This window comes from Nyctereutes procyonoides, unplaced genomic scaffold, assembly GCF_905146905.1.
Source record: "Nyctereutes procyonoides isolate TBG_1078 unplaced genomic scaffold, NYPRO_anot_genome, whole genome shotgun sequence".
In the NCBI taxonomy this organism is placed as follows: domain Eukaryota; kingdom Metazoa; phylum Chordata; class Mammalia; order Carnivora; family Canidae; genus Nyctereutes; species Nyctereutes procyonoides.
This window is the reverse complement of record NW_026575035.1, coordinates 1,232,617-1,247,545: the sequence shown is the minus strand read 5'-3', so window position 1 is coordinate 1,247,545 and position 14,929 is coordinate 1,232,617. Positions and strand designations below refer to the sequence as shown.

General features: G+C 46.7%; 1 protein-coding gene across 2 annotated transcripts in view; it reads right to left on the bottom strand.

Annotated features, from left to right (window-relative positions):
* The window catches only part of ZNF704 (zinc finger protein 704), a 232,448-nt gene extending 219,794 nt beyond the window's left edge, over positions 1 to 12,654 (bottom strand). The window contains exon 1 of one of the 2 annotated variants that reach the window (XM_055318216.1): positions 12,071 to 12,654. In XM_055318216.1, coding sequence (XP_055174191.1) covers positions 12,071 to 12,571 — 501 coding nt within the window. In that variant the 5' untranslated portion in view covers positions 12,572 to 12,654. Of the gene's footprint in view, positions 1 to 11,763; positions 11,866 to 12,070 lie in introns of those variants that run through there. The other variant, XM_055318217.1, reaches the window with a different exon arrangement.
* Between the last annotated feature and the right edge of the window lie 2,275 nt (positions 12,655 to 14,929).

The following is a 14,929-nucleotide window of genomic DNA, read 5'->3' as shown; positions in this document are numbered from 1 at the left end:
CTGTTGGTGGAATGTTCTAATAGAACTCTATGAGTTCTATTAAGCTCATCTGACCAATTGGTCATCTAGTGCTGTTGTTTCTTTATTGATCTTCGGCCTGGATGATCTATCCATTGATATAAATAGGATATTAAAGTCCCCTAACATTATTGTATTGTTGTCATTTTCTCCTTTAAATTTATTAATATTTGTTTTTTTAAAGATTTTATTTTATTCATGAGAGACACAGAGAGAGAGAGAGAGAGAGAGAGAGAGGCAGAGACACAGACAGGGGAAAAAGCAGGCTCCATGCAGGGAGCCTAATATGGGACTCGATCCTGGGACTCCAGGATCATGCCCTGGGCTGAAGGCAGGTGCTAAACCGCTGAGCCACCCAGGCATCTCCTTAGTATTTGTTTTATATATTTAGGTGCTCCTATGTTGGGTGCATAAATATTTACAAATGTTATATCTTCTTGCTGAAGTGACCCCCTTATCATTATGTAATACCCATCTTTGTCTTTTATTACAACTTTTGCTTTAAAGTCTATTTTGTCTGATATAAGTATAGCTACCCCATATTTCTTTTGGTTCCCATTTGCATTAAACATCTTTTTCCATCCCTTCATTTTCAGTATGTGTGCGTCCTTACATCCGAATAAGTGCCTATACTCTTATAGGCAGTATATAGATGGGTCTTGTTTTTTAATCCATTAGCTACTCTGTCTTCTGATTGGAGAATTTAGTCCATTTACATTTAAAGTAATTATTGATAGGTAGTAATTATTGCCATTTTGTTCATTATTTTTTGGCTGCTTAATATTTCTCTCTGTTCCTTTGTTGTCTTGTTTTTTTCCCTCGTGGTTTAATAATTTTCTGTAGCGTTATGCTTAGGTTCCTTTTTCATTTTATTTTCTGTGGATGTACTATAGGCTTTTTGCTTTGTGGTTATACCAGGAGGCTCACAAATAACAACCTATGTATATAACAGTCTATTTTATAACAAGCTAAGAGCACGTTAATTTTGGGACACATTCTAAAACTTTGCCATTTCACTTATCTTCCCCAAGTTTTATGTTTTTGAGGTCACATTTTACATCTTTTTATTTTGTGTGTACCTTAATTAGTATAGGTATAGTTGTTTTTACTACTTTTGTCTTTTAACTTTTACATTAGCTTTATAAGTGATTAATTCACTACATTTACCTTTAATGGTGAAAATTTTACTTTCACATGTTCTATTGTTACTAATTAGTCCTCTTTCTTTTCAGCTCAAAGAAGCCCCTTTAACATTTCTTGTAAGGCTGGTTTAGTGGCGCCGGATTCCTTTGGCTTTTGTTTCTCTAGACAGCTCTTTATCTCTTCTTCAATTCTGAATGACAACCTTTCTTGGTAAAGTAGTCTTGGTTGGAAGCTTTTTCCTTTTAGCATTTTAAATATATTATGCTACTCCCATCTGGCCTATTAATGTTTTTGCTGAGAAATCTGATAGTCTTATGGAGGTTCCCTTTTATGTAACAAGTTGTTTTTCTCTTAATGCTTCAAAATTTTATTTTTTAAAAAAATTGTTACTTAAATAAACTTTGGGTCCTAACCCAAATTAATAGAAATTAGTCAGGTTTGGTCTTTACTAAGCACTTGTAGTTGGTCTGTAAAGCACACACAACCTATATAGAAAGTGTTTATGAAAATTGCATTTCATATGGTTTTTATAATTTACCCTATAATAAAGTCTTGTTGCTCTTTAAATTACCACTGTTGCTTAAGTACCAATTTCAATTATTTTAAAAATCTGTTGATCCCCATTGTTTTCTGCAGTATTTGACAAATATCTATGTCATTTGATACAAAATTATGACAGAAAGAAAGAAAGAAAGAAAGAAAGAAAGAAAGAAAGAAAACAAACAACTGTCCCATCTTCTCTGGGACTTATTTTCCACACCTATAAATGGGGATAATCGGTCTTCTAGATTACAAAGAGAGTCAAACGATGTTAACTATGAGAGCCCTCTATAAATTAGAATACGTTAAATGTTGGGTAATGCTGATATAAATATTAAACAGTATCCAATAAAGAGTCCTTATACAAGGTATTCAGTGTTAACAAATGCCTTTTTGCAACAGTCATACCATTGTTGACAGAAAATGTGTTAATCCCAATATCCTAGTGATTTCATATGTTCTTTTCATTTGGACTATTCTGATATTTTAGATTTTTCCTTTAGAATGTGGAAAACATATTGAATACCTTTTCCTGGGTGTAAACACCTTGTGATTTTCTGTTCCCTCAGCACTTAATTCTGTTATGATAGCACCTCTCACAACTCCTGTCTCCACTAGACCCATAGTAGAGCCTAATTTACCAAAAAAGGTAATGTTCTCTACCAGTTTTTAAATTTCACACACAAAAACGGTATTCACAGATACACAAGTGAAATTTTACCACATGAAATACTCTGGGTTTTTTTTAGAAATGATATTGAAAAAATTATCAGCTTTATGACGGAAAATATTTTGAAGGTTGCATGACCCACAAACAACTTTTTTTTTTTTTCAGAGAGAGCACGAATGGGGAAGAAGGGCAGAGGGAGGAGGAGACAAGGAATCTAAGCAGGCTCCATGCTCAGTGCAGAGTCTGATGCAGGGCTCAATCTCATGATCCTGGGATCATGATCTGACCCAAAATCAATCAGTTGGAGGCTTAACTGCCTGAGCCACCCAGGTGCCCCCTAATAAACAACATTTTAATCTTTGCACATGTGACAATTTATTTCTTTAATAATGCAGTTTTAGTTATTTGTCTGAAGTATAATATACTTATCCATGGATTTATCATTTATAAAAATAATTATAAACCATTATTTCCTAAAATGTACACCAAGGAGAAGATGCTCCAGAAAAAAAGATGCTGTAATCTAATAAATATATAAATGTCACAACCTATATTCATCTTCTTAGAAACAAAATGGCCCTTGGTATCCATGACCAATAACTTCTTTATACATATATGAGTTTGGACTACTCTCCCAATTTCCTCTATGTTTAAAATATTCTGGAACCTAAAAAAAAAAATCTGTGCCTCTTTTTTAATTGGAATTTCCCCAGGCTGTTTAGCCATAGTGTCCTTTTCTTCTCCTTGTAGATATCTCTCCAGGAGTAGAAGCAAGTAGATACAAGAGTTTAAAGGTACACTTTAGGCTACACATCCCCATCTACTGAAAAAGCAAAGAATGACTTCACCAAAGTACAAGAGGTCCTAGACACAAATGCAGAGGAGGATGGGAAGGGCAAACCCACACCTGAGAGATTCTTAGCCATATACAAGTTAGAGGTGGTGGAAGGTGACATCACTGTATTTCTACCACAGTTTTTAACAACACACATTGAATGTATGTGGTAAGCCTCCTCTTGCCCCTTTGGACAGTAGCCAAGTTTATTTCAATATGAGAGCTATAGAGCTAACAAACTGATGAACCTAATAGATAGAATATCGCTGTCCTCTTTGCACAAGTTGATAAATGACTCATAGCTTCCTGAGATGAAAAGGAAGATTCAAGCTCACCACATACACGAGGGAACACCAGAGAGTTCAGATGAATGAAGTCACTTCAGGAAGTAGCTTTCTTAAATACCTCGGTAGCATGGAACAAAGAGAGGTTGTAATAGTCAAAATAACTGTGGGATTTTGGATCCTTGAGCAAAATTTTACAAAAGATTCCTTTTTGAGAGCATAAAGGAAACAAACTGCCATCCTATCACATTTCAGGAGGTCTTTGGGCCATATCCGATAATAATAGGCAATGACAAGACACTGTTATCCTAATTTTATAGATGCTCACACTGAAGCAACCTGTTAAAGCTGTGAAACTAGCAGGAGGGGATGTCAGAATTTGAAACCAGAGCCTGTCACCTCACTTCTTGATCTACAGAGAGGTAACAGTGGAGTGACGAGTAGCTAACAGATCACCTGCTTTGACTCAAGCCTGTTCTCTCCCATCTCACCAACGAGCCCACAATGAAGGTCACACTAATGGACTAAAATTATTCTGTCTGCAGGTTTTATAAAATCGTATTTCAAGGCACACAACCTCTTTAAAAATTGGATTTAATTTAAAGTGTTGGAGCACTTTTGACATTCACTGATTTTGACGAGCCATCCCCAATTAGTCTGAATCAGGGAGATTTTACTTTCACTTAACCTTCCATTATGACAAGAACATAAGGAAAGCAAGTGTGTCACTGGTAACGGTCGGGCATAGCGTCAAGACAACGCACTCTAAGCACTCAGTCCTCATGGAGCAACATACAGGCAGGATCCTTTTATTTCTTTGCACCGCAAGGCCCCATAGTGTTCCGCAGGACAAACGTACCCCTCTTACCCTGAAATTACAGACCCGCCTTCAAAATTCTAGAGTTGAGCCTATTTTCCCTACATATACATCATAACACTGGATTTTAAAACAGTATCTTCAAAAAAAAAACAGTATCTTCAATCAAGTGTAAAAATCTAATCGCTCTAATCATACTACATATATCTTAGAGTTATATTCTGCTCCATTTCATCCAGTAAGTGAGCATAACCAAGGTTATTTGCCAAATTCAGTGATTTAAACTCATGCTTAAACTAGCTACTCAGAAATTACCTCCTGGCCAAACCAAAACATCTTTTTTTTTTTCATATAGATTTGCAAAATTATTTGGCTACATTTGTTTTAGGGTATATTTAGTATATAATATAATATACTAAAATTACACCCCAAATTGTGGTAGCCAAGTAAGGTCTCTCAGCAGATCTAATCTTGGTCTCAGCGATAAGGAGGGAAAGGGGCTTAGAACTTCATAGGCATTTAGCAGGAATTTGTTAGACTGCGGGCTCCCTGAAAATAGGTCCTATTCACTGTTCTTTCCCACATGTGTATTAGGAACACGATAAACAATAGCCTACAGTAAATGTTTACTGAGGAAGTGGACAGGAACATGAATAGCAAACCCAAAGAAAAGCATCCTTATTTCAATGATATAGATTTAGCTAGGCCAGGAGGCAAAGGTTCTCTCTGGTTATGAGAACCTCCGAATATTCTCAACCATTTCAGAAAGCCTAATGGAAACCACGCATTTACTTTAACATGAGATTGCACAGGGCAACTGAAAGGTCAAATTTCTTTTGCTTTAGCATACTTTATATCAAGTCACTGTAATAAGACTAGTTGTTCTGTGTAGGTACGAAGCTGGGGAGGAAAATGCTCCTGAGTTTCTCTCTGAGCCTTTCTTAGGTGGAAGACACAGCAATCTGACTGGGACAGATTTACAAATGAATAGGGTCTCTGTGTTTTCAGAAACTAGCACACACAGGGCTGTAGCTCGCGCTCTCTCTCTCTGACTCCTCACTCAGAGGCAGGGGTAAGAAGATTTGGGCTTGGGCTTGACTTCTCACTTTTCTTCCTCTTTTTTCTAATGCTTCCACAGTCAAATATAGTAGTAAAATTTTGGCGAAGGAGGCCTGGTCCTAGTTGAGGGCTGAATACACATATACATATATATCCCTTGGAAACTGCACAGGGATGGAGGACTGTGCCAGGCAGGATTCCCAGGGGAGGCCTACCCATCCTATCACACACTACCACAGCCACAGTGAGGTCACGGCTACCTAAGGTGCTTTATCTAGGAAGAACATTCCAAAAATAGAAGTTGATAGGCAGTGACAGATCACTTCGGACAGTTGTGATTTCTCCAGCCACAAGTCTAAGGGAGTGAACTGCACAACATTCCCAGGTGTGAGAAACTAACCCAGAGAGGAGGGCCATAACTTGGGGTTGGCAGACCAGGGTGCTAATCCCGGCCCCACCAAACCTGCTTAGCAGCTGTATCTGCACAAGGCATTTCCCCTTTCATGGTCTCCATGTTCTCAATGGCCAAATGAGGGTATTGGATTACTAGATAATCTCTGTTTCCCTTCCAGCTCCAGCAGTCTACGATTCAGTGAATGACAACTTTGTCTGGTATCTTAAGCACATGTCTTTCACTGGAGCCAACACAGACCATTTGCAAGACACATGCTTGTTAGCAAATCCGAATTCAGTGTTTACGGCACAGACCTGCCAAAGGATTCTTCAAGTCATCTGATATTCAAGATATAATCTAATAGATGTGTTCACCATCCCTGGAGAGCTGGCACATAGGAAGCAGATTCCACTCAATTAATATTTACTGAGCACCTGCAGTGGGGATTTTGACATATATTATCTCATTTAAAAGCCTTTCCTCAGTTTTTCTATCTTGACAGAAGCATTAGCAGTCTCTCATGTCCAGTGTTTTCCTAAACTTATGCCAATAAAATATCAATCCCTTCAGATGCTTCCATTCTAATCTTTACACTAATACACAGCCAGCATCCAGAGCACAATCCTAGGCCTTGTCATCTCCACTCCTAATGTTTTGCATCATTAAATAACCACTTATTAAGGAATCCTTCCTCCACTTGACAGTGTTCTTGTATTTTTTTTAAATTAAACTCTGGGTAAAGATATTGCTTACTGTACTACTTAGTATTCCTCATATAGGAGCCCAGGAGGTTCATGATTTTGGGGGGAGTGGAAGGTGGAATCTTATCACCATGGGTAAATATGTCAGCTTCCTTTAATCAGAAATTGAAAACTGTATTACAAAATGTCTCTTGTTATCTCATTTAAAGCCTAAATTAGTGTCCATTATAATAATCACAGAACACATCTCAGATACTTCATGGCATCTAGTCCTCAACCTTCTTAGCCATCCCAAGTCCTCCTGGAAGTAAATGAGCAAATAAATTCTGGGAGATTCCAGTTCTGTGACTAAAACACAGGCCATGGATGTGAACCATGCTCCCACTTGTGGCTACACTATGTCAGGTGTAGTATTTCATTTCTGAGTCAGTGTCCTCAACTGTGGAGAAGGGGCCACACTGATTCCCAAATCATCATTTCTAATGTGATCCTCCTTCATATAGAGTATTTAGTACACTTCTTGCCTCATAAATATTTGGCAAATATGCATTTATACTAATGATATTTTGGAATCCAAACTGTCCTGCATTTCATTCCCATTCTCTTACTGATTTTATTGGTTAACTCTTTGTTTTCTCCTATCTACTGACTTATGTACAGCCTTTACACCATCTCTCAGTCCTTCCTGTCCTTACTTTTTCTTAAATCCCACAGCCTATCATTACTGTCACAGCCGTGCCAACTTCCTCCACAGTATGTTCCTCTCTTTGTTTCCATTGCTCACCCACCTGGCTAAACCCTATCCTTGTTGAATCCTACTCTCTGCTTTGTCTACCAAGAGACAGTATGGTTTAAGGTATAAGGGTGGCAGCTCTGGAGTTCATCTTCCTAGAGCTCAAACACTGCCACCTAATAATACCTGTGGATCTTTAAGTTGCTTATCACTTCTGTAAAATGAGGATGATAATAATAATGCCTGACTCATGGATATGTAATGAAATTGAAATGAGACTATATACTTAGACTTGCACCGACCATAGTAGGCACCCAGTAAGCATTGTTTATTATTATTATTCCACATATGAGTCAGTGGAATGAATTTAGGAAAATCACATACCTAGACAGACTGCTTAACCATAAATGGAAAACCACAGACATCAGATGGGCCCTTGATACTATCTAGAAACTCTATTCACTTTCTCCCTATGTTTGTTATCCTACTCTCCCAAAATACTGCACCATGCCTTCAACTCTCACTTCAACTCTCCTCCACGCTCAGCTGATGAATCCCCCTCCTGCTGCATGGGGAAGATAGAGGCCGTTAGACAAATACTACTTCATCCGACCATCATCCAAAATACAGTGACCTGCATCTGGATCCATTTTCTCCACTTTCTCTTTAATTCAGCGTGAGAAAGTTTCCTCATTTCTGGCAAAGGCCAACCCCTGTGCTTGGGTTATTGGTCCCTTCACTGTGGCTTTCCCAGGAATGTTCTTCACCCTGCTCCAAGGGCAGTATATATGCCCTTCTATAATACCTCCTTCCATTAAATGTGGTTGGAACTCATGACCCACTACTAATCAATAGAATATGGCAAAAATGATGGAGTATTGTTCTTGTGATTACAGTGAATTATATGAGACTTTACCTTACTAAGACAGGCAGGCGTGAAGATTCCCCTTGCTGGCCTGATGAAGTAAGAGGCCATGCTGAAGAAGCCCAAGTAACAAAGCACTGTGAGGAGTAGGCGTGGGGGAAAGGGGATCTAGGAGCTGAGGGCAGCTTCCAGGCAAGAGCCAGCAAGAAGCTGGGACCCTCAGACCTAGATGCAAGGGAATGCATTCTGCTCACACCCTGAAGAGAACTGTAAGTCCATTCCTCCCCAGTTAGGCCTCCTGATGAAAACACAGCCCTCTCAACACCTTGATTGCAGCTCTGAGACTTAGCAGCTGATCTAACTGAGTAGAACCTGGACTCCTAACCCACAGATACTGTGAGAACTGTTGTAAGTCAAAAGTTAGTGGTAATTTGTTACACATCAATAGAAAATGAAGGCATCCCCCTCACACACCAGAAAATTCCCATAATGCTGTAGTACTTACTCTATTTGCCTTCGAGGTAGTCCCCCTTTTCTCTGCTCTTTTTTCCAACAAGACTTGTTGAAAGAGTTTTTTAAATTTCTCACTATGCCCTCATCTCCCATTCACTGCTCTGCCCACTGTATTCACATCACTGCCTTCAGATTTGTCAAGAATGCCAATAAGTTCCACATTACTTAACCTAAATGGATATGTCTCTATGCTTATCTTACTCGGTACCCCAAGAGTATTCAACACAACTCACCACAGTTCACCTTTAGCATTATCTCTTCTCTTGGCTTACAGGACTTACATGCTCTAGTTTCCTTTGACTTGTCTGGCTGCTGCTTCTCATTCACCTTTGCTGTCTTCTCCTCCTACACCCAAACCTGAACAGTGCTGTGCCCAAGTCTGGCCTAACGCTATCCTCTCTTGATCTACTACACTCCCTTTCTAGTCCCTAGCTTTCAATGACATCAGTATGCTGTTGACTCCCCAATTTTTTTCTCTAGCCCTGACCTCTCCCCTCAGCTCCACAACCTATAGCCAGCTGTCTAACTGCATTTCCATTTACATGTCTTATGGTCATCTCAGACCTAACATGTCCAAAATGAACACTTGATTTTTCTTTCACAAAAAGCTGTTGTTCCCCTAGTTTTCTCACTCTCAGCAAACCGCACATGTAACAAACCTTCATATTGGAGCTTCTCATTCCTTCACCCTCCTCCCCTAATCCATCAGCAAGTCCTTGCAGGTCAATCATCACAACAGATCTGCAATTTGTCCACTCCTCTCTAACTCCACTCCTGTTAATCTAGTCCAAACTGCTCTCACATCTCACCTAGACTGCAGCAATAGCCACCTAACTGGTCTCCCTGCTTCTCCCTGCAGTCCTCTATAATCCATACAGCAGGAATTAATTAAAAAAAAAAGCACCTTGTATGCCTTTACTGCCTAAGACTTTTCAAAGACTTCACACTCTAAGATGTCCACCAAAGGGCTATGTTGCTGGCTCCTATCTGCCTCCCTGACATATTTCATACCTACCAAGTTCTAGCCATACTCACTTTTTTCTCCTTCCCACCCCAGGACTTTTGCAATTGTTATTCCCTCTGCTGGACAGATCTTCCCAAGCTACATGTCTCAGGTCTCAGATTGAATGTCTCCTCCTAAGGGAGGTCTACCTCACAGTATTTTTCTCTTCCCTCCTAGACTCTGTGATATCATGAGTTCCCTCATAGCATGCATCACAATCTCCAGCGCTACACCTGTTTGTTTGTTTGTTTGTTTGATCGTTGCTATGACTCCTTTCACTAGATGTTAGCATCTGGAAGGTGTACACTGCTATGCTCCGGAATAGCACTTGGCACCTAGGAGATGCTCAACAAATATCTGAATAAATGAATGCATATACATTATATGCATTAGAATACAGTGATCTTGTTATATAGTCCATTGGAAAATCTCTTGATACAGTGTCAAGATGTCATAAAAACAGCAAAAAATGGGAAGAATCATACCTCAAACTATTCAATATATACATTACTGAAAAGCTGTGGCCACAAAAAATGTTATAAAATGAAGCCTATTTTTTAAAAAATTTGATAAATCTGTTCGGAGATGTGAACAATCTTTTTTTTTTTTTAAGATTTTATTTACTTATTCAGGAGAGACACAGAAATAGGGAGAGAGAGAGAGAGAGAGACAGACAGACAGACAGACAGACAGGAGAATTAGGCTCCATGCAGAGAGCCAGATATGGAGCCTCGATCCCAGGACTCCGGGATCATGCTCTGAGCAGAAGGCAGACGCTCAACCGCTGAGCCATCCAGGCGTCCCAATCTTTTTTGATCATGTGAATTATATCACACCCCAGTTACTCTGTTTCTATAGGTTTGATTTTTTCCTACATTGGGTTTACTTTGATCACAGAGCATAAATTATAATGAATTTTTCTGTCACAAACTACAAGCCTTATTTTCAGTATTGCTGAACAAAAACCGCTAAGGAATCACCGCTACTCTTGTTAATGTCACTGATGCCATGTGACTTAATTCCCAACCCAGTTATATCCTTTAGCCTATACAATGCAGGCTTTTTAGCAGGCCATGGTAATGAGTGTGCTCATGGTCTGGATTCCAACAAGCAACTGTCAAAAACTATCATCCCGAAAGACTACTTGCTGAGAATTTCTCACTCCTAGAGCTGGTACTTCCAGGGTGGTCTAGCAAAGAAATGTGTGCCTATGTCTATTCTGGGGATATTCTAAATGCTGATGTTTAGCATTTCTTTGGAATTGCAATTTCATGCTTTGAGCAGCTTTCCCCCCCCCAAGCCCCACAAGATAAATAGTCTCTATTAAGTTCACTTGTTTATGTATTTTTTTTTCTTCCTGATATACCACGATCCTCTGAAAACTCCAGTAAATAGTTACTCAGTTGATTTTCAGAACCACTCTTGAGGAAAAGCACTAACTTCATCGCCTACCACTTGCTGCCCTCAAAACTTCTTAGCAACATACACTGTGCATGAACCTCAACGTGGTTTGCTTTGTCCAATCGCAGGCCTGAAAGCCCAGCCAGTCAGTTGTGTAATAATAAACCCCTTATCTCCTGAAGATACACAAACGGAACGATCTCTCCGTGCTTCCCTGCACCGGAGAGACTTCACTACAATTCTCAGCAGAAACTCACATCCATTTTTAAATGCCAAATGATCCCCACTTTTCCCGATTTCCTCTTTCTTTCCCTATGTGCAATTCTGAGCAAGGAGGGGAACATTTAAAAAAAAAAAGCCCCAAGTGCTAAAACAATGTTTAAAGAGGGGAAGGGAAGGGAAGGGAAGGGAAGGGAAGGGAAGGGAAGGGAAGGGAAGGGAAGGGAAGGGAAGGGAAGGGAAGGGAAGGGAAGGGTAGGGTGGCGGGCACTGCCAAAAGCCTGCAAAATGCATGCAGAAAGCAAGGGCTGGGGGTTCACTTTGGGGTCACCGGGTCCCTCACAAACATCCGTGATGGAAACTCATCAACAATTGCTCTGGGATGAAGGCGGGCTCGGGGAAGGCTGGCAGGAGAAGCCCCTGCTAGTTTCATTAAGCCTGAGTAGCCCGCAAAGCAGGGAGGACAGCGCTGCTCGCTGGGCGAAGAATAAAGCCCCCCACCCCCACCCCCACCCCCACCCCCCGGCGCCAACCCGCGCCCACCGGGTCCCGTCTCCAAGTTCCCTACCTCGCCGGGGAGAAGCGTCCTCTTCCTGCGCCCACACGGCACCACCAGCCCGCCCGGTCCCGGAGCCGCGCGGGAGCGGCCGCCCCGGGAGGTGCGGGGGGCCCGGGGCGTGAGCTCCGCAGCCCCCCCCCCCCGCGCCGCCGCCGCCACACCCCCCGGCCCCCGGCCCCCGGCTCCCGGCCCGCGCCTCTCCCCTCCCCTCCCCCGGCCCGGCCCGGCCCGGGCCCGTCTCCGCCCCCCGCGGCCGCGGGTCCCGCGCGCCCTGCCCTGCCCTGCCCTGCCCTGCCCTGCACCGCCCCGCACGCACCTTCAGGGCGCCCCGCGCCGGGGCCCGGGGGACCGCACGGCCCGCGCCCAGCGGCGGGAAGCGCTCCTCGCCGTCCTCGTCGTCGTCGTCCACCTCGACGACCACCTCCTCGTCCTCGTCCTCGTCGTCGTCATCCTCCTCCTCCGCGCCCCCTCGGGGCTTCTGCTCCACCCGCCCGAGCCCCCTCCGCCGCCTGCTCCCGCCTTCCTCGTCCTCGTCTTCCTCCCCGAGCAGCAGCAGCACGGGCGACGAGGCGGCGGCGGCGGCGGCGGCGGCGGCCCGAGGGGGGCCGGTCCCGGCGCTGCGCGGCGGCGGCGGCGGCCTCCAGCTCTCCGGAGCCGGGGCCGGGGCCGGGGCCGGGGCCGGGTGCGCGCCCGGGCCGAGGGGCGGGAGGCCGGGCACGGTGCCTTCCCCGGCAGGCGCGGGGCCGGGCGCCTGCAACGCGGCGCCCCCCCGGCGGCTGCCCAGGCTGGAGCGCTTGGCTAGACGCCGCGCCTGCATGCCTGACCGCGGGCTGCCCGCCGCGGCGCGGAGCCGGAGAGTTTGTCCCCCTCCGCCGCCGCCGCCGCCGCCGCCGCCGCCGCCGCCGCCGCCTCCTCTTCCTCCCCGGGCGGCCGCTGCGGTCGCAGGCGCCCCGGGCGCGCGGGGCTGCAGGGGGGCCGCGGGAGCCGCCTCCCCGGGCTTGCAGCTGCCACTGGCTGCAGAGGCGCGGGCGCCGCCTTCGCTGGACCGGCCCGCGGGGACGCCGGCGGCCGGCGGCTACGGCGGGGCGGCGCGGCGGCCGCGGGCGGGGGTGGGTGTGAGCGAGCGGCGCGCTGCCGCCTCCGCCGCCGCCGCCGCCGCCGCCGCCGCCGCCGCCCCGGGGCCGCGGGCCGCGCTGCGCTCCATGCGGCCGGCGGCCGGGCCCGCGCGCGCCTCTCCCGGGCCGCTGCGCCGCGCGTCCTGGCCTACCGCGGCCGGCCCTCGGCGCGAGCTGTTTGTGTTGTGTGTGCGCCACCCCCGCCCCCCGCCTCGCGAGCCCTTCCTCGCCGCTCTCCGGTCCCCCCCGTTCAGACAAAACCCGGACTGGATTTATTTCCCCTGCCCTCAGCCTCCGCAGACGCGGCGCCTCCAAGCAGGCGGCCCGGGCGCCGCGGCCAAGGCTGCCCCTTGCGCAGGGCGGACGCCGGATTGGCGGGAACGGGCCGCTGGGTCAGACGCGGACTTGGCGGGAAGAGCTTGGCCGCAGGTCGTTCTCCTGGCTCTGCGGCGCACGGCGCGACGACCCTCGGCCTCGGGCGAAGGCCCAGAAGGTCTGTCAGTCTGAGACGTGGGGCCCGGTCCTAACGCGGACCGTCAGACTCCTTTGGGTTTCCGAGATGCCGGTTCCTGACACCGCCGGCCACCGTCTCAGCCCCTTTGACCGCCCCGTCCCTAGGCCCTGCCCATTGAGCTCCCCGGGGGGACGGGCGACGTGCTAGGTCCGTAAGGGCGACCTGCTAGGTCTGTAAGGGCGACCCGCTAGGTCTGTAAGGGCGACCCGCTGAGTCTGTAAGGGCGACCTGCTAAGTCTGTAAGGGCGACCTGCTAAGTCTGTAAGGGTGACCTGCTAGGTCTGTAAGGGAGACGTGCTAGGTCCGTAAGGGCGACGTGCTAGGTCTGTAAGGGCGACCTGCTAGGTCTGTGAGGGCGACCTGCTAGGTCTGTGAGGGCGACCTGCTAGGTCTGTGAGGGCGACCCGCTGAGTCTGTAAGGGCGACCTGCTAGGTCTGTAAGGGAGACGTGCTAGGTCTGTAAGGGCGACGTGCTAGGTCTGTAAGGGCGACGTGCTAGGTCTGTAAGGGCGACCTGCTAAGTCTGTAAGGGCGACCTGCTAAGTCTGTAAGGGCGACCTGCTAGGTCTGTAAGGGAGACGTGCTAGGTCCGTAAGGGCAACGTGCTAGGTCTGTAAGGGCGACGTGCTAGGTCTGTAAGGGCGACCTGCTAGGTCTGTAAGGGCCACCCGCTAGGTCTGTAAGGGCGACCGGCTAGGTCTGTGAGGGCGACCTGCTAGGTCTGTAAGGGCCACCCGCTAGGTCTGTAAGGGCGACCGGCTAGGTCTGTGAGGGCGACCTGCTAGGTCTGTAAGGGCGACCCGCTAGGTCTGTAAGGGCGACCTGCTAAGTCTGTAAGGGCGACCTGCTAAGTCTGTAAGGGCGACCTGCTAGGTCTGTAAGGGAGACGTGCTAGGTCCGTAAGGGCAACGTGCTAGGTCTGTAAGGGCGACGTGCTAGGTCTGTAAGGGCGACCCGCTAGGTCTGTAAGGGCGACCTGCTAAGTCTGTAAGGGCGACCTGCTAAGTCTGTAAGGGCGACCTGCTAGGTCTGTAAGGGAGACGTGCTAGGTCCGTAAGGGCAACGTGCTAGGTCTGTAAGGGCGACGTGCTAGGTCTGTAAGGGCGACCTGCTAGGTCTGTAAGGGCCACCCGCTAGGTCTGTAAGGGCGACCGGCTAGGTCTGTGAGGGCGACCTGCTAGGTCTGTGAGGGCGACCTGCTAGGTCTGTAAGGGCGACCCGCTAGGTCTGTAAGGGCGACCTGCTAAGTCTGTAAGGGCGACCTGCTAAGTCTGTAAGGGTGACCTGCTAGGTCCGTAAGGGAGACGTGCTAGGTCCGTAAGGGCGACGTGCTAGGTCTGTAAGGGCGACGTGCTAGGTCTGTAAGGGCGACGTGCTAGGTCTGTGAGGGCGACCTGCTAGGTCTGTAAGGGCGACCCGCTAGGTCTGTAAGGGCGACCCGCTGAGTCTGTAAGGGCGACCCGCTGAGTCTGTAAGGGCGACGTGCTAGGTCTGTAAGGGCGACGTGCTAGGTCTGTAAGGGCGACCCGCTAGGTCTGTAAGGGCG